The sequence below is a fragment of the Peromyscus californicus genome, unplaced genomic scaffold, assembly GCF_007827085.1.
Source record: "Peromyscus californicus insignis strain IS unplaced genomic scaffold, ASM782708v3 Scaffold_10__1_contigs__length_136768540, whole genome shotgun sequence".
Lineage (NCBI taxonomy): Eukaryota > Metazoa > Chordata > Mammalia > Rodentia > Cricetidae > Peromyscus > Peromyscus californicus.
The window spans coordinates 89,784,446-89,811,567 of record NW_026294391.1 but is presented as its reverse complement, the minus strand read 5'-3'; the positions used below and the strand labels follow the sequence as shown (position 1 = coordinate 89,811,567).

The 27,122-nt window shown below is 37.8% G+C and overlaps 1 protein-coding gene across 2 annotated transcripts in view; it reads left to right on the top strand.

Moving 5' to 3' along the window:
• The window catches only part of Nup62cl (nucleoporin 62 C-terminal like), a 69,118-nt gene that overhangs the window by 13,615 nt on the left and 28,381 nt on the right, over positions 1-27,122 (top strand). For both annotated transcript variants that reach the window (XM_052746453.1, XM_052746462.1), the window contains exons 2-6: positions 13,529-13,632; positions 17,640-17,793; positions 24,692-24,842; positions 25,099-25,148; positions 25,283-25,417. In XM_052746453.1, coding sequence (XP_052602413.1) covers positions 13,578-13,632; positions 17,640-17,793; positions 24,692-24,842; positions 25,099-25,148; positions 25,283-25,417 — 545 coding nt within the window. In that variant the 5' untranslated portion in view covers positions 13,529-13,577. The remainder of the gene's footprint in view (positions 1-13,528; positions 13,633-17,639; positions 17,794-24,691; positions 24,843-25,098; positions 25,149-25,282; positions 25,418-27,122) is intronic.

The window sequence follows — 27,122 nt, the reverse complement described above, 5'->3', positions numbered from 1 at the left end:
TTGGAATAAGAGGAAGTGATTCCATTTTGGCTTCCATCCAAAATATTCACTTAAAAGTCTCCTTGAAACCGGACAGTGGTGGCGCACACCTTTAATCTCAGCACTAGGGAGGCAGAGCCAGGCGGATCTCTGTGAGTTCGAGGCCAGCCTGGGCTACAGAGTCAGATCCAGGACAGGCGCCAAAACTACACAGAGAAACCCTGTCTTGAAAATCAAGAATAGAAAAAAAAAGTCTCCTTGAGACCTCCAATTTTTTTCTGTCACTCTGTTACTCCTTTTAGGGTCTGGAGTCATGAGCAAGTTTAATTTAGGAGGAGCTGGTACCACATCCAGGTCAGTTCATTTGGCTCTGCAGTGACAACATTCACCACTTCAACTCCAGAGTTTACTTTACTACGGCTGGCTCTCCTTTAGAGCCACTGTCCCAGACATTAGCTATCACCTGTACCCAGCTACATAGAGGGCAGGATTGTGCCTCCAGGGGTATCAAGCCCTGCTTTAGGAGAAATGACATTTCCTCTGGGTGAGAACAAAACAACTTGTGCTTCTTTTCATGGATGTGGGGAGTTAGTCTTTAGAAATAGACTTTAGGATTAAACTTTAGAGTGTGGATGGAATAACTAGAGAATATGGCGCATTTAATTCTAGCATTTGGAATTATACCACTCATCCCAAAGACAGTCTTAGAAAATGAAGTCCTCTCAAATATGAGGCACAGAGCACATTGAACTCTGGTCTGTGTGTCCCCTGCATTTATTGTGAGCAATGGAAGTATTCTGAATTTTAGGCATATATCATGCTGAAATGAAGCTACTTGTTAAGTACCTCTCTAAAGAGAAAGCCTTATCATCATTATAATGACCTTGATTGTGCAGATTTTCCCTCTTGCATTTCAGAATTAATTAATGATTCATTTTTATGAGGCAGCATCTCATGTTGTAGCCCCGGCTGGCCTCGGACTCATGGTTAATTCTTCTCTTCAGCCTTGTAAGGGCACGAGCCTCTATGCCTAAATGAATTTTAGGGAAATACTCATCCAGTATATTCTAGGTAAATGGCAGTTGGATTTGTAGCATTCAATAGTGCCTGATGGCCCGGTGAAAGCTGGGGTATTCTCCCTGCAATTCTCCTTGATCCCATTATAGTAGGTCGTCTTTTCTTAGGGGTAACACTTTGTCATAGGTATGAAATATTATACATATCAAGTTTCTAGAAATTGTATTGAGGGGATGCTTCTTGTGATCTGTAGTTTTGTTTCTAAAACTAAAACTTGTCTTGTTTAATCAACTTTAGAAGACTGGCAGAAAGTTAAAGTGTAAGACCTATTACCTGCCAAAATTAAAATTTTATGAACTACTTTTTTTTTTTCAGATCAAGTTTTGCTATGCAGCCCTTGCTAGGCTATGCTGACTCACTATGTAAACTAGGTTGGCATTGAAATTGCAACAATCCTCCTGCCTCTGCCTCCTGAGTGCTGGAATTACAGGTGTATGTCAATACATCCTGCTTCTAAAATACTCTTTCCCCCATGAAAACATTTTTCTTTTTAAAGTGATTCAAATCATGTAACTTTTATTTATGGCTGAGCAAATAGGGGGCCTCACTACATATATTGCTATGTTAACATTTTATTATCTTCTGTATTGAGATGAAATAACCTATAAAACACAATCATATAAGCTATACATGTTTTCAAACAATATGAGAAGAGCTATGTTATTCAGCTGCCACTTAATATCTCAGGGAACTGTTGGGTTGATTTTTTTCTGCCTTTTTTACTTAAAATAAATGCACCAAGGCTGAGCATGGTGACACATGACTCTAGTCTCATCACAGAAGGCAGATCTCTGTGAGTTCAAGGCCAGTCTGGTCTACATGGTGAGTTCCAAGACAGCCAGAGTTATATAGTAAGACCCTGTCTCAAAAAAAATGTAAAATAAATGCAACAAATTAAACTTAGGAAATACTATTTCTACACAACCTACAAAGTTTCCAAGGGCTTTTGGATTGGGTACTAGCACCTTTACTAATGTTGTAAGTGGCACTTTATCACATTAGGTGACAGCATCCACTTCTTTTGCTTTGAGCTCAGCTAACAACTCTGGTCCATTTGGCTTCTCATTTCTTTATCTGTGGGAACATGCCTCAGATTGGGAACATTGGTTTCAATGTTGTCTGCATAGGGATTGCAGTTCAATCCATAGCATTTGCAACCCCCGCCCCCACCCCCGCCCCATTCCTTCTATTCAGAGCAACAGTGAACAATTGCTACAGGGCTACCTTGGCAGCTATTCCATGTACAAGGTTTGGATTACACTCTCTGATGGAAAAGTCCAGTATTCAAGGTAAGATTCTGATTTGATTGACTGAAATCTGAATGTGGTTCTTTTTGTCACTGGCAATTCGTGTAACTGATGAATGTGGTAGAAATGAAAGAGAAACTACCCCTTCCGACTTATAGGTGTAAGTCTAAAACTGAAAAATGTTTTGAGAAAAATTATACCTTCTATGAACCAGAAGCACCTAGTCACACTGAAGGATTTGTCTTAACGTTTCATGCTTGATTTTAACAAGCATTTTTTTTTTTTCGAGAGCGTTTCTCTGTGTAGCTTTGCACCTTTCCTGGATCTCGCTCTGTAGACCAGGCTGGCCTTGAACTCACAGAGATCCGCCTGCCTCTGCCTCCCGAGTGCTGGGATTAAAGGCATGCACCACCACTGCCAGGCATTAACAAGCATTTTTATTCAAAATCTGTTGCTTTGTTTTCTTTTGGCATAATCATACTTTTTCTTGCAGCTTGGAAGAGTAATGCAAAAAGGTTCCCCTTGCTTTTTACCCAGGTTCTGCCACTAGAGCATCTTGTAAAAAACTGCAGTAAAATATCATCACCTAAGTGTTAATGTTGGTTCAGGCAAGATAGTGAATATCTCTGTCACTACAAGGTTATCTTCCTCAGTTTGCCTTTTTATAGATGCATCCACTTTTTTCCTGTCCCCATTCACTCAGCCTAGTAATCATCAATCTGTTCTATAATAATGATTGTCATTTCAAACTGATTATAAATTTTAATCTTCAGAAATATGCAAAATTATATACATTAAACTACATAATATATAATCTTCAGGGAATGACTTTTTAATGACTATAGTAATTGAATAGAGGTTCCCTGATTGTTATGTACATCAATTCTTTGTTTCTTTTTATTGCTGTATACTATTCCATCGTGGAGATGCATTACAGTTTATGTATTTGCTCGTTGTTTCAGAGTATCTGAGACTGGATAATTTATAAGGAATGCTTTTCCTTCAGTTATGAAGACTGGGAAATCTAGGGCCTTGTATCTGGCAAAGGCTTTTATGTTGTGTTATTCCAGGGCAAAAGGTACAATATTGGACATGAGAAAGAGTGAAGGGGTCAAACTCATCTTGTCTTAATGGATCCTTTATTAGAAAAAAAGTGACATTAAGCTACTCATAAGGACAGATCTAATGACATATTTAAGGGGCCACCTCTTGGTTTGCGTTAAGTATTAATTTTCTAATACATAAATTTTGGGGGATACATTTCAAATGATAATGTCCATGGAATGAATATATAATATATATATATATATATATATATATATATTATATATATCCCTTTGCTATTACAAATAAAGCTTCTATGAATATTTTTGTACGTTTTTCAAACATAAGCCTTCATTTCTCTGGGATAAATGCCCAGGAATGTAATTGCTGGGTCATATGGTAGTTGCATATTCAGTTTTATAAGAAACTGCCAAACTGCTTCCAGGTTGGCTGTGCCATTTTGCATACTCACCAACAATATGCTTGTGATCCAGTTTCTCTGCATTGTCACTATCATTTAGTGTTATCTTTCTTTTTAAATTTTATTCCCCTGTAGATAATGATACCATATTGTGCCTTTAATTTTCAATTTCCCATTGGCTAATGATGTTGAATATCTTTTCCAGTGCTAATGTCTCATCTATATATCTTGTCTGTGGATGTCTTCCTTCATCCAAAAAAAAAAAAAACCCCAACAGCAATGCATTGTTATATGGATCCTTTTGTATAGGAATTTGGATGTTAGTGGGTAATGTGGTTTTACAAAAGACAGAAGTGCTGTTCAATTGGATTTTTTTCTTTCAATTTTCCTTCCTTCCTTCCTTTCTTTTGTGTGTACATGTTTTTTGGGGGTGTGTGTGTGTGTGTGTGTGTGTGTGTGTGTGTGTGTGTGTGTGTCAGTGTATGATGTGTGTGTACATATTTGTGTGTAATGGTCTATGTGTGCTCCAGTGTGCATGTAGAAGTCACAGGACAACTTCAAATGTCCTCTCTTTCACCCTCTTTGAGGCAGGGTCTGCCTTATTTACTATAGTGCTGCATATGCTGTTCTAGGTGGCCTGCATGCTTCTGGTCATGTCTCCCCATCTCATCTCACCTTAGGAGTACTAGAATTACAGACACCACACGTATGGCTTATCCACATGTTCTGTTCTGGAGATCCACACTCAGGTCATTAGGCCTGTGTGATGAGCCCTTGTACCCACAGAGGCAAGCGATCTCCAGCCCTTTTTTTTTTAAAAAAAAAAATTATATTGACTTTTTTAAAGAACTGGAAGTTTATATCACTGATTTTCTGTCATCTTTGTGTTTAATTTCATTGATTTTTGCACTATGTTTTTTTTTCACCTTGCCTTGGGCTTGTTTTGGTATTTCTTGAGTTGGGAGCTTATACTCTTGATGATGCTTTTCCTGTCTTCTAATGGCCACATTTTACACCACCGACGTGTCTGTCTGACTGCTTTGTTTCCCCTAAATTTTCATAGGGTGTATTTTAATTTCCATCCAATTCAGCACATTTTTAATTTCTTCCTCTTGGAACCACCAATTATTTAAAGTGTGTTTGGTTTCCAAATGTTTGGAAAATTTCGTTATCTTTTTGTTATTGATTTCTTTTAGTTTTAAATTTTATTAGTTTTTAAAATTAGCATGCAAAGTACTGAGTTTCATTAGAGCATTTTCCACACGTACTTTGTTCTTATTAACTCCCTTCTTCCACTAGTCTCTCCTGCCTCCCTTCCTCCTCCTGCTGGGCCACTTCTTCCTCCCACAGGCTCCCTTTCTACTTTCCTGTTACATGTATTCCTCTAACCTCTTCCTCCCCAATAAAATCCCTTTTCCCTTTTTGTGGTCTCCTTTCTAGTTTCATGACCTATATGCCTAGTTTGATTTGATTGCAATTGTAGAGCATACTCTGCGTGCGTGCGTGCGTGCGTTTAATTCTTCAAAATTTGTTGAAAATAATGTATTCTACTTTGGGGCCAAGTGTTTTACAAACATCAATTAGATACTGATGGTTAGTGATGGGTTTTGTTTGTTTTAGTTCTTTAGTATCTTTGCTAATATTCTGACTAGTTCTAGGAGCTGGTAAGAGAGATGCTGAAGTGTCCACATAGGGAATTTTCTCCTGCCGTATTATCAGTTTCTGTTCTGTGTGTTAGGAAGCTCTGTTATTTGATGCATTGACAGGATTGCTAAGATGTCTTAGAGGATTGGCTCTTAATTATTATATAACCTTCCCTTCTATCTATAGTAACTTTCTTTACTCTGAAGTCTACTTATATGATAATATACTGAATCTTACTGTATTTTGATTAATGTTGCGTGGAACATATCTTTTCATTCTTTTATTCCTAGCCTGCCTATGTAGTTGTTTTTGAAATGAATTTCTTATAGACAACACATAGTTGGTCATTCATGGTTTTCCTCTGTCATGCTCTCTTTTAATTGGTATACATAGGTCATTTAACATATTCTGTAATTATTGTTATATTAGGGCTTAAATCTGACGTTTCCACTTTTATTAGTATTTGCTTTTTGAAATAGGGTCTTGGTTATAAGCCAGGCTGCAATGGAATTCGTAATTCTCCTGCTTCAGTGGTAGGATGAAAGGTGTGTGCCACCATACCTGGCTTGTAGTTTCTTTTTTATTTCATTAGCTGTGGTTTTGGTCTAGTTATTTTTTTTCTTTTTTAGACAGTCTTATGTATCCAAAGCTCTATGTAGCTGAGACTAGCCTTGAACTCTTGATCCTCCTGCCTCCATCTCCCACTTACTGGGATCACAAATGTGTGCCTCCATACTTTTGTCATTTGCTCTGCTTTCCATTTCTGTTTTATTAATCATCCCCCACCTTTCTCGTTGTGATTTGGATGATTTAAAAGCTCATTTTTACTTTCCTGCATTACTCTAAAATGTTTAAAGTTCATTTAGCTTCTTCTTTGACAATTTCATACATGTATGTAATTCATTCTGATTACTCTCTCCCCACCCTTTCTTATCTCCTTCCTAATATGATCAACCCTTCCTCCTCTCTACCAATCCCTCTTCCAGACTTTTGCTTCTGTTTTGTGATCCATCTCGTTTAATAGGGCTATCTGGGTGACATTGGATTGGACCTAGTCACTGGAACCTGATGGGATCACCAGTGGGTACTGCTCTGCCTACATCTACCAGGAGCAAATCGCTGTGCAGTGAAGGTTAGGGTCTTTTAGCGCCTTCCCCATGGGCCAGTTGTTGTGCAGACCCAGTGCAGGCATCCACAGCTGCTGGGGGTTCATGATTGCAATGCCTTGTCTTGCACAGAAGATATCGTTTGGCAGCCATTTCTTCTCTGTTTTCTGGCTCTTACATTTTTTTCCTATCTTCACTTCTGCAGTGTTCTCTGAGCCTCACTAGGGATGGTATAAATGTCTTGGTTTTGCCTGAACACTCATGTGTGATTTATTTTAAGTACCTTGTGCAGTCCTGAGACTCTGTTTACTGATGTTCACTAGAAAGAGAGTCTTTGGTGACTAAGGCTGAGAGTAGCATTTATCTATGGGTATAAGCAAATATTTACAAGGCAATGTGATGCTATGTTAATTTAGCTAAAAAAAAATGATATCCCCCTCCCCCAGGGCTTGTTAACTCCTAGGCTATGAGGGTTGACCAGGTTTTTTTATGCAAAGGATTTTAAAATAATATTTTTTATGTTTTTAAGATTTTTGTACACGTATACAATGTATTTGATCATACCACTCACCATTTCTTCCCTCCACCTCTCCAAGACCCCTCTGACAGGAGCCTCTCTTTTTTTAAATGTTCCACTAAGTTCACTTACTGTTGCCCATATATATATGGCAGATAGGCAACCTATAAGTTGCAACAGCACCCCCAAGGAAAATGATTCTTTGTCCGCCAGCAGCCGTAAGCTACCAATGGCACATGAGCTAGGGGCGCAGCCTCATGTATCCGTACCCCATTCACACTGGACCGATGACTAGCTTCATCTTGTGTGGGTCTTATGCAGGTAACCACAGCTACCATGAATTTATAAATGCAATAAACATGACATATCCTGAAGACCGCATTTCACAGCGTTCCTCCCCATCCTCCAGATGTTACATTCTGTCTTTCCCCTCTCCAGTGATGTTCACTGAGCATTAAGAATTTGGAGGTTTGGCCGGGTGGTGGTGGCGCATGCCTTTAATCCCAGCACTCGGGAGGCAGAGCCAGGTGGATCTCTGTGAGTTCGAGGCCAGCCTGGGCTACCAAGTGAGTCCCAGGAAAGGTGCAAAGCTACACAGAGAAACCGTGTCTCAAAAAACCAAAAAAAAAAAAAAAAACAAAAAGAATTTGGAGGTTTGTATAGATGTTCCATCTAGAGCTAAACACTCATGGTTACTTTTTTTTTTCAGTACTTTGACCAGTTATGACTCTCTATTAATTGCTGCTCGCTATAAAAGGAAGCTTCTCTGATCAAGGTTAAGAGAAGCCCAGGTCTTTGGGTACAAACATAAATATTTAGAAGTCAGTTTGACAATATGAACAGTTAATAAAATAACTAATAGTAGGTGGCCCCTCTTGACCTCCCTAAGCCATGGGCTTTTGACCAGATATACAGTGCCATGCATGAATTCCCTCTGTGGGGCAGACCACAAGTCCAATCAGAAAGCGATTAGCTATGCCCCATATGTCATGCCACTATTGCATAATAAGTGCATCTTGCTTGGGAGGTTGGCATTGCAGCCAGCATTCAGGGTCCAGTGCTAGGTGAAACAGCTGATAGATTTTTCTTTCCTAGTGGCTTGTGCAGCACATTCTGGCACTATGAAAGCTAGCCAGCAGTGAAGAAGTTTCCTGGTCATTTTGAGATAGATTTCTTTATATCCTTCAACCAAAGTGAGTGGGGTCTTCAGCAGTCGTTATGTTGGGTAGCCAAGAACAATAGCAATAGCTGTGTTGTTCTGAGTGCCACTGGTGTTTTTCTGAACAATAACTCTAAGGGGAGTATCCCATGCCCAGCACTGAAATTTTTGTTTAGTAACCTGTGTCTTCTGGGAGTAGCATTATCCACCCATGTATGATACTGCTGTTCAAACTCTTTTGTTTCTTCTAAATCCAGAGTACTAACCCTTACATAGTGGAACCAACTCTTCAAACTTCTTTTACAGAAAAAAAAATCTATTTTATAATTAGCTAACCAATGGTGGTAAATTTTCATAAGGCTTCTTAGTTTTATCAACTAACTCCCTGTCCCCTCTTCTCCCCCATCCCTAAATCCCATTAATTCTTAAACCTTTAATCTTCTGTATCCCTGCATCTTCTTACATATCATTTGAATTCTACTGTTCCTATGACATTTTTTAATTGGGATGCATGGTAATAGGTTTCCATATGGCTTTTCCATACACCCTTCATTTTGGTTAGCCCTCCTACTGCCCCCTGTTTAACCTCATGTTCCCTCCACCTTCTCTGCTTGAACCTTTCCCTTCTCAGTATTCTTCCCTCTACTTGGATTTTCCCTGGATTTTACTTTCCCCACTCCATTAATGTATCCCTTCCTATTGGCCACTTTCTAATTTCCTGAGTTCATCTTGTATTTCCAGTTTAAAACACAAAACAAGCCAGGCGGTGGTGGCGCACGGCTTTAATCCCAGCACTCGGGAGGCAGAGCCAGGCGGATCTCTGTGAGTTCAAGGGCAGCCTGGTCTATAGTGTGAGTTCCAGGACAGGCACCAAAGCTACACGGAGAAAAACTGTTTCCAAAAACAAACAAACAAACAAAAATCCAGAGCTCTGATCCGTATGAGAGAGAACATACAGCACTTGTCCTTCTGGACCTGGGTGGCCTCACTCAGTATAATTTTTCCAGTGCTATCCATTTCTCTGCAAATTTCATACTTTCACTTTTTATATCTAAGTCATATCCCATTGTGTATATGGCATTTTCCTTATCCAGTCAGTTGATGGATATTCAAATTAATTCCATTTCCTAGCTTGTGAATAGAGCAGCAGTGAACATGGGTGTGTAGATAACTCTGCGGTAGGCTATAAAGTCCTTTGAGTGTATACCCGGGAGTGGCATATATCGAGTAGAGCTCAATAAATGTCCTGTGTTGTACAGGACAGTCTTCCCTAACAAAATATAATCAGATCCAAATTGTCAATAGTGCCAGGTTAAGTCCTGCTCTAGTTGTAATGAGGAAAAGAAGTTTTTTGTGTCTTAAACCCTTTTCTATTTTAGAGTAACATTCATTTAACTTACAAGTAAGTCATATTAAATGATATTTGCTTCCTTAGTTATCTTTGGATATGTGATTTAAGGACAGGCTCTGAAATTATGCCAGTATCTGAGATAAACGATAAGGATTTTTAAAATATGGACATAAATCAAGTAGAAATTTAATTAGAGCTAGTGAAGAAGTTTCAGTAATACAGCCATTTACAAAATAAATAATATAAAAATCAATAGCTTTGCTATGTTTAGGCAACAGTTGTTGGGAAATACATCAAGAAAACACCTATTAACAATTTCAGCCAAAATTATGAAATACCCAGGAGTAAACTTTTGAAAATATGCATGACTTCGATGGAGAAAACCACAAAGTTGTACTGAGACATACAGAATATACACTGAATAATGAACAGGACCACTGAATGAGCAGACTCAGTAATGTCAAAATGATATTCACCTTCAAATTAATCTGTCCATCTAATGCAATTCTGGTGAAGCCATAGTTGTTCTTTGGGAATCAGGAAAGGAGCAAAGGACTTGAAAAGATTCGGCAATTCAAATGGAGGAAAAAATGCATGAGACCTGCCATCCCTGATGTTGTGTTAGGCAAGTAATGATGGAGTGGTTTCGGGAAAATATATCAAAATGCATAAGTTGATGCTCTTCCTGTAAGTTTAAAATGTTGTGTAATGTAGAAATAAATAATTCTAAGGCTATAATAATTGAAATTCTATTATGTAACAGGCACAGGAAGAAAAAAATCAGTGTAATATTTTAAGGCCCAGAAACAAACCCGTGTGTATGACGGTGGCATTTCAAATCCGCAGGGGGAGAGGGTAAAATAATGAATAAATGAATTGTAATAGCTGGCTAACTGTTGTTTGCTTAAAATATTAATCATAAGAAATATTGCATGAATTAAAGGTAGAAAATAGAGTGCATAAATATTTTAAAAGCGTAGGTGAATATGAAACTATTTAAGTAGTGTTTCCCACACTGGCTACAACAACATATACTTATGTCTCATTCTTAAATAATATAGGTAAATGGTTTCAAAATAAAACTATAAATACTACAAATAGATACACTACACCCCTGTGCACTGTACCCTTCTCCATTTTCCATACCCAGAGTTAACCACTGTCATTGTGGTCTTAGCTTCCACCTTTAAAAATTATGATTATTATAGTTACCGTGTGTGTGTGTGTGTGTGTGTGTGTGTGTGTGTGTGTGTGTGTGTGTGGTGCGCGCGCATATGTGTGTGTGGGTGGGTGGGTGGCACACATGTCATAACTTGCACAGAGAACTCAGAGGACAACTTTTCTTGAGTCCGTTCTCTCCTTCTGCCTTTATGTAGGTTCCAGGGACAGAACTCAGACTGTCAGCCTTGCATCATCTCATGGCACTGAGCCATCCCAGAGGCTCCAACCTTCCATCCTTTTTAGATGTAGATAATATATTCTATATACTAGTGTGTGCCCTGCTTTTTCAACTTGTAAATTTTATACTATACTGGTTTAAAACCTTTTAAACTTTAGTTTATTTCACATCATGGAGAGATTCTTTAGTTTCTTTTTAATATCATCGTAGTATTTCATGTTCTGGATGGACTATGATGTGTATATTCACTCCTTTGTTGCATTAGTTTCCTCTTTTTGCTGATGTGAACATTTTTATTGTATTTATGTATTTGTGTGTGTATTTGTGTGCCATGGAACATGTCTGAAGAGATGAGATAACAGTAGTTCATTTAGTACTTTTACAAAGCACCCACCCTGCCATGTGGCTCCTGGGCATGAAACTGAAGCCTTTAGGCTTGGTGGCAAGCATCTTTGTCTGCCTAAACATCTCAATAGCCCAGATATCATTTTATGTGGCATTTCACAAGTACACAAGAACATCTTACATATTTACCATGGTAAAATATACATTAAAAACTTCACCACTTTGAGTATACAGTTAGTCACTTCTAGGTATATAGTTCTGTGACATAGAGTGTATTCCTAATGGGTACATTTCCAGAAGAATATTTCTATCTCAAATGATAGATGCATTTGTAGTATTTAAAACATTGATCACCCGTTTTCCACAGGAGCCATGCCAGTTTACACTCTCATAGGAATCCATGAGGCTGCCTGATTGTTTTCTTCTTGTCCTTATTAAAGTGTGTTAGTAGTTTTTGAGTTCTTGTCATCTGCTTTGTGAAATTGCTTTCAATGTAGTTACAATTTGCAGTTTTCTCTTAAAATTAGATTGAACACTTTTTCTCATGTTTAAAAGGGAAAGTCTTTTAAAATATTATATTGAGACCTATACTAGTCCATAAAGGGAAAAATAATGCAAAGATTTGGCCACTTATAGAACAGTAACAAATTAAAAGCCACTGACAAACTGGGGTAGGAGAGTATTTACAACATACGGCAGAAAAAATAGCCTTGCTATTTCATGTTATTAAAAGTCACTAGCTGAGGATGTTCCCTTCTCTTTCTAGTTGGTTGAGTGTTTTTATCATGAAAGGGCATTGCATTTTTGTCAAATGTAGTTTTTTTCTTCTCTTGAGATGATAATGTGTTTTTTAATAACAGTATAATTGACATATAATTCACATCTTGCAATTCACTCTTTGAAATTGTACAATTCAGTGGTTTTTAATATAGCCACAGAGTATACAACCACCACCAGAATGTAACTTGAGAACATTTTCATTACCCCTAAAAGAAACCTTGTACCCAGTTAGCAGTCACCCTTCATTAACCCACTCCCCCCCACAACCCCTGCAGCCCTTGGCAACCACTAATACACTTTCTGTCTTTGGCTTGGCCTATTCTGGACATTTCATATAATTGAAATCATGCAATACATTGCCTTTGTGCCTGTTTCTTTCATTTAGCTTACTAGTTCCAAGATTTGTTCATGCTATAGCATAGATCAGTGCTTAATTCTTCCTTGTTAACTCTGGGAGACTAGAGGACTGAGAGCCTGACTTCTTGTTAGCATAAAGCTGTCACCTTTTAATTGCTTACCACCAAAGCTTCATCTTCTAAGAGGGAATCCTTCAACTGGAACTACTTCATGTTATGTTTTACATAAAGTCATTTCTTTGTGGGAGAGTTTGGGAGCTCTCTGTTCTTAGGACCAGCTGTTAGCTCTAGGAAAAATCGTTCTTTGATCCAGGACTTTGGGTGCTGGGCAGTGGGAAGAGCCACTGATCTTGATTGCCTCTTCACATGGGGAACTCAGAGCTGCGAATGAGCTTAGGCAATGGAATCAGAGTGGGGTGGTTGGATCCCTACTATTCTCTGCCCTCTGTCGTGGAGTTTCTATCCTATGAATGGGAACTGGCTAAAAGAAACAAGTCCCAGAAGGTTTGGCCATATTCACCAGGAATGTTGCCCTTCTCGGCTGTGTTGGATGAGAATACTGGCTGCTTGCTTTCTCATGGAAGGCCTGTCTCCCTTGATTGAGAGCCGGAGCCAGAGGGCACCCAGTCTTCTAAGCTGCTCTTACCTGGAGTGTTCCTTGTACAGAGGTGGGCAAGAGGATGGGAGGAAGGCAGTGAGTTATAGCTCATATGCCAGATGTAGACCCTCACTGTTAGATCGCTGACTTTTAACAGATGTTCTTGAAGAAATGTTTTTTCATTCACTGTATATCCTTAGGGTAATTTTTTAAAAACCACTTTCACAAGTTTTGAATAGTCACATAGGAGTTCTTATGCTGCACTTCCAGGGAGAGGATGCTTCTCATCTGTTTACTGTTTCGGTGAGGTCGCTAGAAGGCTATTAGCAGGCAGGACTGGTGATCATTTTTAAAGTACAGCTTCTTTTTTTTTTAACCAAAGAGATTTTATTTGTAGTTGCTTGCTTTTCCATTCTTTGCTCTTATTTCCCCAATGTAAATGAATTTTGTACTTTTGGAGAGTTATTTTTAGTCACTATATTTTGCTTGTTACTCTGATTTTTAGGTTGGCTCCAGCATTTACTACTGTGGCCACCATTGATAATTCAAGCACCATGTTTCCTGCAATGCCAACTGTTCCTGTAAACCTGGCTTCCCAGGAACTCTCATGTAAGTTTTACTCATTTTAAAGAAATTATTGTTATTTTCATGAGCCTACTTAACTCAGTGTGTCAATAGAAACTATGGATTTTCTGTATCTTATAATCACTGTGTTTGAATCCATCTATGACTGTTGACATCAGTAGTAGCTTTGCTTTAATAAAGTTTATTATTATTTTTTTAATTACCATGGTTAATGTCTTAGTTACCTTTCTATTGCTGTGGTAAGACACTATGCCCAAGGCAGCTTATAGAGAAAAGAATCTATTGGGGTTTGCTTAGAGTTTCAGGTTAGAGTCTGTGACCATTGTAGCAGGAAACATGGCAGCAGGCAGGCATAGCACTGGAGCAGTAGCTGTGAGCATACATCTGATCCACAGCCAAAGGCAGAGAAAAAGCTAACTGAGAATGGCATGGGCTTTTGAAACCTCAAAGCCCTCCCCTAGTGACACACCTCGTCCTAAGCCACATCTCCTAATTCTTCTCAAACTAGTCTACCAACTGGGGGCCAACTATTCAATCATAGGAGCCTATGGAGGCTAATCTCATTCAAACCACCATGCTAAATATGGCTTAAAGTGATACATTTTAGCATCTACTTCATTATCACTATAGTGTTTTGAGATAACTATTACTAATAGGAAAGGAAGTTTGCCAAGTACACCTGGATGGAAGAAATAAAAAAAGGATACTAAGTGTATTGTTATGTACATGCCCAGTTTATGCTCTTTATATTTTATCTGCTAAATGTCTGAAATTCATTACTTCTTTTGTTACTAGTTGAAATATTATTGTTACTCAAATATGCCAGATATAGTTTATGCCTTGTGGTGGCTTGAAAGAAAATGGCCCCCAAAGGGAGTGACACTATTAGGAGGTGTGTGAAGTAGGTGTGTCTTGTTGGAGGAAGTGTATCACTATAGAGGCGGGCTTTGATGCCTCATGTATGCTCAAGCAACAACCAGTGAGACAGATCACTTCTCGTTGTCTGCCAGTCAAGATGTAGGACTCTCAGCTCCTTCTCTAGCACCATGTCTGCCTGCATGCCACTGTGTCCCACCATGATGATAATGGACCAAACCTCTGAAAATGTAAGCCACCTTAATTAAACATTTTTTCCTTTATAAGAGTTGCCATGATCATGGTGTCTCTTCACAGCAATAGAAACCCTAACTAAGACATGCTTTTAAAACGGCATGGAAAATAAATAAACTGTACAAAAAGTAATCATAGTATTTTAATAAGACTCAAGATTCCTTTACATTTAGGCTGACAGGTATTATTTCTGTAAGATATCATTCAGCATCTTTTGGAATGATATTTTACTTTTTCTAGTTAGTCATGTTTTTGAGAATGCTGATATTTTGAGTTGCTTTTTTACTATAAAAATCATACATGCATATATATATACATATGCATGCATGTATATACACAAATTTGTTCATCCTTTCAAACTTAATCCCACACGTATAAAACATATATTAAATTATCCGCTTTTTGTAAGAATGGGACCATATTATCTGTTTGATTTTGCTTTCTATATTGCCATGATAAAACATTGACCAAAAGTAACTTGGGGAAAGAAAGGATTTGTTTGTAGGCACTCAAGAAAGGAGCCTGGAAGCAGGAACTGAAGCAGAAACATGGAGGGATGCTTCTTGCTTGATTGCACTCAGGCTCCTGTGCAGCTATGTTATTATACAACCCAGGTCCACCTGCCCAGGAATGACACTTCCCACAGTGGGCTAGGCTCTCCTTCATCAGTTACTAATAATGAAAGTGCTCCAACAAACATACACCTGCAGGCTACTCTGATGGACACAGTTCCTCAGTTGAGGTTCCCTCTTCTGGTTTGTTTCAAGTTGACAAAAATTGACCAGCACACAGTTGCATTCCCAGTCCTGGAGTTTATCATCCCTCTTAGCTATATGTCTGTGTATCTGTCCAGTTCAGAAATTCAAGTTACTTTATTAGAAGATCTCCTCTGGATAAGGTAGACTCTTTCCAAAGATTCATTTTAATTTTTTTCTTGAATGTATAGTCACTAGTGTTAAAATGAATTAACAAAGTAGGCCTTTTGATAATATGATCAATTGCCATTATTCCTAGGGAAACAATCTCCTTTTGGATAAAGGTTTTAATCTCAAGTGAAGAGAATAATGCTATCTAGCTATACAGAACACCAACTGGGATCCAACCTGCAAGCTCCCGAGTGCTGTTATGGATACTAACCCCAAATACTTCGTGATTGAGCATAGTCTTCCTGGGTGCTGCTCATTTCACTCTCACACACGCTAGCACAAAGAATGTAGTATTACCATAGGCTCCTTATGCCAAAAGGGACATGGAATTTTAGAAAAATCTCCTGCAGACTTTTCATGCCACTGTTACCTCAGGAAAAGTAGAACTCAAGAAATTGTTCGTGTGGCAGCCTCACAAGTATTACATGCATGTCATTTAGTTATTATCCCTTTATCTACATTTTTTCTTTTAAAATTTCTCACTAGTTTCTTCCTCTCTTTTTCTGACTTTGTATTTTATCTTGTTCCTAATTTTGACTTGTTCATGACGCCTTTATTCTACTTAAGTTCTTTGTCAGTCTTCTCAACTCCCTCTGCTTAGTTTGATTTTTCTACATTTTTGAGTTATTTCCCAATTTCTTCGTATGTTTCATATGGTTTCATATTTCTGCATGTATTTCTGTATTTCTACATAGAGTTTGATTCTTCCATGTCACTCAGATTTTGAGAATGAGATTCTGATCTATCCTAACTCTAGCTAGAGCTTTTGTTGTGTTGCCCCTCCTCATAAGCTAGTGGCATATGGGGGACCTTCCTGTACTTTACACACTTGTTGCTGTGAACCAGGATGAACAGGTGGAGTTACCTGGAATAAAGCATGGGTGTCTGAGCCTGTTCCTTTAGCATGAATAGAGTAAGCCAGGCTCCCTAGACTAGTCAGTGCACTTAGCAGGCATCATGAATTCTGTGGTTATATAGTACAGCCATTAACCTGAACATACTGCTAATTGGGAAGGCTAGGCTAACATAAACCATTGTGTACAAGTAATATTTTTATTACAAATTTCTTGTTACACAAGACTCATTTAATTGCCAAGAACGTTTGAAACTACGGAGAACCAAATAGAAGAAAGTAATATATTCCCAATCCCCAACAGCCATAATTTTCTTCCATTGTTCTTTATATGCTTGGTATAGAGTAAGGATCAATAGTGCTGTTAACGGTATGAAAATTATGTGTAGAAGTCATCAACAAACATAGAAACATATGACTTAAGCTGTGAGGTCTATTCTAGAAGGGATACAACAAAAAGATATAAAAGAGGTCTGGGATGTAAGGAAAAGTTTGAAAGATGCATACCTAGTGTTAGCTAAGATGTAGAGAAATAGGCACTTTTCCTTATAGACAAAAACATAGTTTTTGTTTTTTCAAAATCACTTTGGTAGGTAACTTTCACAAGGTACACTAAGATTTCAAAATATCCTTGATTTAGTCCAATGATTTAGCCCTGTGATTTAGCAATTTCATTTGTAAGAATTAGTTTCTCAAATACAGTTATGTTTTATATAAAATATGTACAGATATTTTATGTATATTGAAAAATTGTGATTTTTTTCTTTGAAAGTTAAATAGAACTTACCAGTGAGGCCATCTGGGTCTGGAGTTTTTAATATTTATGGGAAGAGTTTTGAGAATGGATTAAATTCCCTTAATGGTTATAGAGCTGGTTAAGTTATGTTTTATATTTTAATGAATCTCTCCAGGAGTTTTAATTTTCAGCATGAAGGTTAATTTCGATGCCTGGTGTGCAGTATATCACTTCATATTGCACAGTGTTGGGTTCAAATCTATGGCTTTGATTTCAAATTCTTGTTAACAAATGAGTTCCCATATTTAAAAAAAAAGCTTGAATGACTGAGGCTTAACTGACACGAGTTTTTCATTTCTTGCTAACACTGTAAATTCATACCAACACTATCTGTTTTATTTTCTAGCCACAACCTCAACAACTACCACTACCACTGTTACCACCAATACCACTACTACAATTACAAGTGGTTTCAACCTGTATTTCAAGCCACCATCAGCTTGGGCTAATGACACTGGATTAATCAATGTGGCTTCTCTACCATCTACCATGACTGTAAAGTAAGCTTGTTTATTTGAAATTTTGTGTTTTGTTTTTATCACGTTATAGGCATAATTACATGGGTAGCTTTAGACTTGTATTTTATAAATCAGTTGAGGGAACAGGGAAGGATTTTTTTAATGTAGCTCAGGAAATTGAACAGTCAGCAGGCTTCTGCAATACTGTTATACAGTCATTTCTAGTACTACTAATATCTATAATTTATTGTGCAATTCTGCATATTTAGCAAGACAATTCTTTAAGAACATCATACCATTTAATACTCACAATCATCCCATGAGATAGACTCTATTTGGGGTCCTGTTTTATAGAAGACTGGAACACCTAGAGACTAGGTATTTCTTTAATGGTCACACACATTGTAATATGTGTGCCATGATAAAAATTCTAGCGAACTCTAGAACTTATATAATCTTGCATATTACATGAAATATCCTGTGTGTTTTTTGTACCATTCCTACAATGACAGAATCTTGCATTACTATAGTTTAGAACTAAGCTAGAATATTGACACTGATGCAGAAACAGAATAGGAAGCTGGAGAGAAGGCTCAGTGGCTAAGAGCGCTGCTATTCCACAGGACTAGAGTTTGGACCTCAGCTCAGAATTGCCTAGAACTCCAGCTCCAGGGCCTCCAGCACCCTCTTCTGGTCTCCATGGGTACCTGTACACATGTACAGGCACTCACACACAGATATACACACATAAAAAAGTAAATAGTAAAAAATAAATAAATAAAAAACATATAAAATAGCTCTGTCACCACAAGGATTCCTTCTTTCCTTAACTCTGGGCAGTAATTAATCTGTTCTTCATTATCATATTCAGAATATTTTAAGGATGCTATACAGATGGAGCCATGGCATATGTGTCCTCTAAGAATTGGCCTTCTGTTTTCATTCAGCATAATTCCTTACGTTCCACCCAATAGCTTGATCTCTCTCTCTCTCTCTCTCTCTCTCTCTCTCTCTCTCTCTCTCTCTCTCTCTTAATTTCTGAGTAGTATTCCATTCTATTTGGTATAAAGTAGTTTGTTTAAGTTTTGAAGTACTGATAAGCATCTAGGTTGTTTGTAGGTTTGGGACTATTAGTATGAACATTTGTGTGCACATGTTTTTGTAAACCTAAGTCTTATGTATCTGGGGTAAATGTCCAGGCATGTAGGTGCTTGTCAGTGTGACATTTGTATATTTATTATTTTTATGTGCCAAATACTTTCCCAGTGTGGCTCTGCCATTCTTTGTACCTACCAGTAGTGTATGAGTTACCCAGACTGTCTCTATTTACTTGCTCGGTTGTGGCAATGTGACACGTTTTTACTACCCTTCTTATTGTGGCATGAATTTTAATATCTAATGATGTTGCACCTCTTTACTTTTTTTTTTAGTTCTTTGAGAACTTAATACAGTGTGTTTGGGTCATATTCATCCTCTCCTCCTGCTCCCCCTAGACCCACCCCTATGCACTTTGTGTTCTACTCTCTGTTTGTACACCCATCAAGTCTGATTTGTCCTGACCATAGATTATTGGAGGTGTGGGCTTCCTCTCCAGCTGCCATCTTGAAGGAAACTTACTGTCCCTCCCCTAGCAGCTAGACTGAGGGTAGGGCTTCATGCCCACCTCCCCTCCCCATGTTGGGGTTTGGACTGGTGTGGGCTTGCACAGGTCTTGTGCATGCTGTCACAGCTGCTGTCACTTCATGTGTGCAGCTGCCCTGCTGTGTCCTTATCATCATCCACTGCCTCTTTATTCTGGTTAGCTGCTATATAATGATACATATTTTATATATGTTTGTATTTTTATATATGTTTTGTATGTTTGCATGCAGATTTTGTTTTTGCTTTTAAGTTTTGATATCAGAATAATATTCAAAGAATTATTATCAGCTTTACAACGAAAGAAATTATAGAGTTGGTACAGATTCATTAACTATTTTTTAATGAAAACTTCTGCGGCCAGATATATCTCTTGGGGAATCTGTTAAATTAAAAATAAACTTATTTAATGGATCCAGAACCAGTCAGACTGTCTAGTTCAGCTTTAATGAGCTTCAGCAGTGTGTGGTTTTAAAGGAACAGGTCCATTTGTTTTCTGAGGTGTCAGATTCATGAGCCTAAAGTTGTTTGTGGCCTTCCCTTATTTGTCCTTTTTATATTGGAGAGATATTCTTGTTTGATTTCTGATGTCGGTGGCCTGTGTCTTTCTCAGATGAATGTTATTGATATTTCTCTAAAGAACCAGCTTTTGTTTCATTGATGATTCTGTAAAACTTCCCTGCTTTCAGGTTCATTGTTATCCACTGTTGTTTCTTTTCTCCTGATGATATCAGGTTCATTTTCTTTTGCTAGTTTCTTAACGGATGATCTTAGACTATTGATTCGAGGCATTTTCTTCTTATGCCAGCCTTTAGTGCATGGCTTTTCCGGCAGCCCACATCTTTCATTATGCTCTGATTTCATTTTGAGCTGTGGATTATTCGGGAGCATGTTGTTTACTTTCCAAGTGTTCCGAGATTTCTGTCTTTTCTTTTGGAATTAGTTGTAGTCAGTAAACGTACTCCATATGATTTCAACTATTTTCTATTTGTTCAGTTTTTTTTCTTGTATGGGAGAAAATGGTTCATTTTCCAGTATGTTCCATGGAAACCTAAATATCTGTTTTTTTTTTGTATATAATGTTTTATGTATGTCTGTTAGATTCTGTTATTGTATTTTCAGATTTTAGAGTTTTGCCATATTCTAGTCTAGTACTTCCTTCAGTTGTGAAGAATAGCTTTTTGAAGTTCTCAACCAAATGACTTTGGATTTGTCTTATTTTCTCTCTTTAGCTTTATTAGATTTTCTTTTTGAGAAAATTCTAGTGCCCTTTGTAGTTGGTTTTATTAACTTTTTAACTACCACACAAAGAAATGTGTATCACTATAACATCTATATACATATATATATCATTATAATTTGCTTTTATTTTCACCCCTGATGCTCTCCCCTGTTTCCCACACTCGCTTCTTGTTATTAGTCCCTTCCTTCTCCCAAAATTGTTCCCTCTTCTCTTCTCATGATCTATAGTCTATCTGTCTTTTTCTCATGTAATTTGAAGCTTTATTGTTTGGCCGCATATACAGTTAGATTGACAATTCTCCTTGTACCTTGATTCTTTTATTATTATGTAATTCCCCTTAACTTTGAATATGGTAATTTTCGTTGTTTTGTATTCTACCCTATATAATAGGGACATCATCTTTTCTTTAAAAAACAAACAAACAATAACAACAAAAAACACCCCTAGTTTTACACCTTTAATTCTTTTATCTTTGGTCTATCCATATCCTTGGAGTGATTTCTTGTAGGCCTTTATATTGTTGGATGCTTTTTTAACCACATTGTCAAGTACATTTACATTCAAAGCACCTATGGATGATCAGGGCTTGTCTCTGTTGTTTGGTTATTTGAGTTTTACTTTTGATTTGTATCCTGTTTCTCCTTGTTTTTAATCTTCCCAGGATTGCTGGAAATTTTCAGGGAATTTCACTTTGTTTTATATATGGTGTTTTTAATACTTTGTTTCATATAAATTTTTACTAGTTGCTGTAGATATTAAGGTATACATGTATAACTTAAAACAATCTATTCATATTGACATTTTACCACTATCTTGTAAGTATTGTTGTCGTAAGTATTTCTTCTATGTACAATGGACATAAAGGTTGGGCTTTTCATTCCAGCCATCAAATGCAATCTAAGAAACACACTGAAAGCAAATAACACTTTGCCCTTCTTTTCAGCCATTTTGATGCGACAAGACTTGTCATTTCTTTTCTGCATAGCTAATCTTCACGGGTAGATTTGTTAGTAACGACTTACCTTATTTTTTCACTTGCATGTGATATCTTTATTTCCTCTTCATTTCTGAAGATGCGATAGTCATGAACACTTTGTTTTCTCCTTTCAGTACTTTGAAAGTGTTCGACTTCACCCTAACCTCACAGTTTCAGATAAGAAATCAACCATCATTTGATTGCTCTTCTCTTTTAAGTACATTCTTTTCTGACTATGTTTTGCTTCCACAATTTTAAAAATTGTCTTTACCTTTCAGAAGTCCAATTGCTCTGTGTCTTCCCATGGTTTTTTGTAGGGCCATTTCCATAACATAATGGTTATCACAGTTGCCTCACACCATGGATTTTTGTGAGTTATTCTATTTCTGTTTAACTTCTTGAATCTTCATGTTTATATCTTTTGCCTAAGGATGTTGAGCAATTCCTTAAATGTCTTTCAGCCATTTGGGATTCTTCTGTTGAGAATTCTCTGTTTAGATCTGTAGGCCATTTTCTAATTGGATTGTTTGGTATTTTGCTGTCTAGTTTCTTGAGTTCTTTATATATTTTGGAGATCAGCCCTGTCAGATGTGGGGTTGGTGAAGATCTTTTCCCATTCTGTAGGCTGTCATTTTGTCTTATTGACCGTGTCCTTTGCCTTAGAGAAGCTTCTCAGTTTCAGGAGGTCCCACTTATTAATTGTTGCTCTCAGTGTCTGTGCTACTGGTGTTATATTTAGGAAGTGGTTTCCCGTGCCAGTGTGTTCAAGACTAATTCCTACTTTCTCTTCTATCAGGTTCAGAGTAACTGGATTTATGTTGAGGTCTTTGATCCACTTGGACTTGAGTTTTGTGCACGGTGATAGATATGGATCTATTTGCAGTCTTCTACATGCTGACATCCAGTTATGCCAGCACCATTTGTTGAAGATGCTTTCTTTTTTCCATTGTACAGTTTTGGCTTCTTTGTCAAAAAATCAGGTGTTCGCCAGGCAGTGGTGGCGCACGCCTTTAATCCCAGCATTCAGGAGGCAGAGGCAGGCGAATCTCTGTGAGTTCGAGGCCAGCCTGGTCTACAGAGCGAGATCCAGGACAGGCACCAAAACTACACAGAGAAACCCTGTCTCAAAAAAAAAAAAAATCAGTGTTCATTGGTGTTTGGATCAATGTCAGGATCTTCAATTCTATTCCATTGGTCCACATGTCGGTTGCCAAATCCTCAAAGTTTGCAACCTTTTCTTCTCAGTAATTTTTCAGGCCCAGGCCCATTCTCTCTTTCTGGAACTTCTCTTGCATACATTTTTATCTCATTTATTATTGTCCTCCTATGTTCTTGCAGCTTTTTTCATTTGTCTCTGTTTTCTCTTTGTTGTGTGAATTTTAATTACCTGCCATTAAGTTCACTGATCGTTTTCTGTAAGCTCCGTTCTACTGGCAAACCCTTCATGTAGGCTTATTCCAGTTATTTTATTTTTCAGTTGTGTATTTTCCACTTGGTTTTTACAGTCCCCATTTCTTTGCTGATTTTTTTTTGTTTATTTCAAGAGGATTGAAAATTGCCCTCTTTAGACGTTTTTAGTGACTGCTTTAAAATTCCTTTCAGACAGTCCCCAGCATCTGATACCTCTTAATGCTGTTATCTGTGTTGTTAGCCTTTTCTCTTTCAAGTGGTGATTTTCCTAGTTCTTGATATGGATCATTTTTATTGTGTCATGGCCATTTGTCTATTATGTTAGGAGTGTTTGGGTCCTATTTATATCTACTTTCTTTTCATTAGATAGTCCCTTTGTTGAGCTATAGTGCAAAGGCTGGGTGTGTTTTTATGTTTTGCTTCCCGCTGGACCTTGCCTCCAGCACCCTAGCAAAAATGGAGCACTGAGTCATCCTGTTCCAGTGCTCCTGGACGGTGTGGAAGCTCATCTCTCTTAGTTCTGCTGACTCATCCCCTGTGAAAGTGGGACACTGTAGCACACCAGTTCACTACCTCTTGTGGGAATGCAAGCCCAGCTTGCAGATGGGCCCTGGAGCACCAGATGAAGAGGCAAGTGATGAACTACCTCAGTACTTTAACTGATACAGGGGTAGGCAAAATTTCAGCTTGGACCTTGCTGATGGAGGACACAGGATGCCAATTTCTCTACCTCCTTCTACTTTGTATGGCCTCATTGATGCTCTGTAGACATGGAGGCTTGGCCCTCTACTGGGCCTCACTGACACAAGGCTCATGGAAGAAAGAAAAGAGTCCTTTGATTGGCCTTCTTCATTTTTAGTTTTGCCAGTCAGTGTAGAGGTTAAACTCTCCACCAAGTCTTGTTGACTCCCAGAATGGAGGAAATGGGACTCATTATCAGTTCAAACTTGTCTTACCGTGTTCAGTCTTTAGAGGTTAGATTCTCTACTGGGTTTCTGTGATCTGTGATACCAGAGCAAAGGGTGAAGTCTAATGATTAATTCTGTCTTACTCAATCTCATTAAGTCTTGTTTCTTTTGAGCGAGGAGGATTTAGCTTCATTCAGCCTGCCATATATGTCCCCATTAGTACCCCAGTAGGAAATTAGAACACTGCCTGCTTCTGCCAGGAAAATATTACTGCTACCTCCCCATTGAGCTCCACTGATACTACTCCTGCTAGAGTCAGTGTGGCCTAGCTGCCCTGATCACAGAATCAAAGATCAAGTGGATACTCAGCTTTTTCAATACAATTGGCAGGGGAGTTGGAGATCCTCACGGTTCCTTGTGGGTAAGGGATGTTGATCTTTTGTGACCAGTACTCAGAAGCATGCTTGGACTAAGATGATTTCTGGAGCTTCCCTCATTCTATGCTGACATCACAGGAAGAGTGGAAGCAGACTGTGATTTAGTAGACATCTTAAGAAATATTTATTTACTCTATTTCCTTAGGATAACTTTCAGAGCATTTAACTGGATGTTTTAAAAATCATCTTTATCTGTTATTATTTTGTTGGAAAGCAGATATGAGAATCTCCCGACAGGCTTTCCCTTCCTAATGTTCCTATACTATGATTTCAAATATGATTTTACTTTTAAAAATATGATCATAGTATATCTTTTTTTCTATTTTAGCTCAGTAGTAACTCCTGTCATGACATATGGTCGCCTGGAAAGTATGGTGGACAAGTGGCACCTTCATCTACGAAACCAAGAAAAACACTTTCTTTATCAGGCCAACCAAGTCAGTTCTTGGAACCATACATTGATTGAGAACAGAGATGAGGTAAGAAGATATTGTCATTAATCTTCCTGTATTGTGCAAGTATTTTCAGATAAACACAAGAGAATAGACTTTGGTTTTGTGATTAATTTTCTGTTGCAATATTGATGAGTAGCTTAAAAATATTTTCTTGAGTTAATATGCTCCCTGAATTAGGAAGTGTTTGGTATTTGAGGTGTGTTTGAGAAATGTGTATTGTTTTAAACTTATTGAGAAAATTTGAATATCAACATCATTTTGTTCCTATTTCTCTTTAAAGATTACTCTTCTACGTCACGAAGTGGAAAAAGTGAAGCTGGACCAGAGCAGGTACAACCTTTGACTTCTTTGCTTGAAAGAGTCAAGATATTTTTGTTCCGTTTTTCCCCCTTGCTGTTTATTGACATTTAATTTGTTGCTCAAAATTGCTTTCATCAGCCCTTCTGTTGACTTATTTTATTCAGGTTGGAACGAGAATTGGATTTTATCCTGGCACAGCAGAAGGAACTAGAACATCTGTTGACTCCTTTAGAGGAGTTTGTGAAGAAACAGAATGGGCCTTTTAATCTGCTGTATGTTGATAAAGAGTATGAGAAAATGTAAGTACCTGAATAAAGATTGAAGAATTGGGCAGAAGGATGGAGAAATGGAATCATAAAGCAGAGAATAAATATTGGTAGAAAAGGGCAAGCTCTTCTAGTTGGTATTTATCAGCTTGTTTGACTGCTCCATGTTTATCTTTAACGGAGGCTTAGAAATAAAGGAATCATTCTGGCAGCTTTGTTTTATAGCATTTTCTTCACCGTTATTAATCTCAAGCTCATGTTTGTCTACTGTAAAGTTTTTATATTTGTCAAGTGTATTCTTAAATTAGAAACACAAAGCTTATGTATGATATCACATTATTGTGGAATATTTCTGGTTTCATATTGACACATCTAAGCCTAATATCTATACAGTTGTTTTAGTCATATATATTTCAAAGACAGACTGTTCATTTAAGGATGAACTATGGTTTTCAAAATTGGAATGATTTTGTCAGCATTTCAGGCTAGGTATGTTTTATTTGTGTACTGTTCAGTCTTTACCTTGCGTCTGTTCACTGTCAATGTTCCCATGGTAACTCCGTCTCTAGAACTGAGACTTGATAATCAGGCCAGTTTATAAAGCATTAAGAGACGTTGTGTGAACACACTAATAATCTAAATTGAGACTAACTTAGACTCATTTTGTCAGTGGCTTCTTAGTGAATTGAGATGGAGATCTTAGGTTTTGGATTTTTTTTCTTTGTTTTTTAAAACAGGTTCTTACCGGTTTTGCCCAGGCTTCTGTCAAACTGCTGAGTTAAAGTAATTCTGTCATCTTAGCATTCTGAGTAGAAGGAATTGCAGGAACACATCACACTTCCCAGATGAGCTTTTGCAAGTCCTTTGCTACTGAACTTATTTTTTAAGGATTGAAGGTTAACGTTTTTGTAGGATTTTAAATGTGGATAAGTATAGCTAATCTGTACTGACCTCCATTTTATTTCTACTTTTATATTTATGCCTTTGTTTTCTTCCTCGTTCCTTTTTTATTTTTCTCTTCTTTCTTTGCTCTATTCTTTGGCATTGTTTCTGTGAAATATATAGGGTTTTTTTTTTTTGTTTTCTTGTTTGAGACAGGGACTGTGTATCCTTGGCTGGCTTAGAACTCTATGTAGAAGAAGCTGGCCTAGGACTCCCTATGTACACCAGTCTGTCCTTGAACTCATAGAGATCCACCTCTTGAGTGCTGGAATTATAGGTGTGCACCACCAAGCATGACATATTCTATGTTTTTATCACTTATTTTTGGAGAAGGTCTCATCTAGCACAAGTTCTGTAACAGCTAAGGCTTGTAGACAAATTGCTAAATGGTCTTATTAAATAAAAAAACACAGAGCTTGATATTGGGGTGAAAACTTGAGAGATCAGAGGAACAGGAAAAGCCACAAGCCAACCTCACCTCACCCACACCTCAGCTTCCAAAGAGACCTACTTCCTGTATACCCATACCTATATGCCTTCCTGTTTTGCTATCTCATCTGCTCTCTCTGTCCAGCTACACCACTTCCTCTTCCTGCTCAGCTCTGTCACTTCCTGTCTGTCTATACAGACCTCCAGATCGCCATGGTTAACTAGTGTTGGAATTTAAGGCGTGTGCCACCACACCTGGCTTTGTTTCCAGTGTGGCCTTGAACTCAGAGAGATCCAGACAGATCCCTGCCTCCTGAGTGATAGAATTAAAGGCATGTGCTACCATTGCCTGACTTCAATGTTTAAT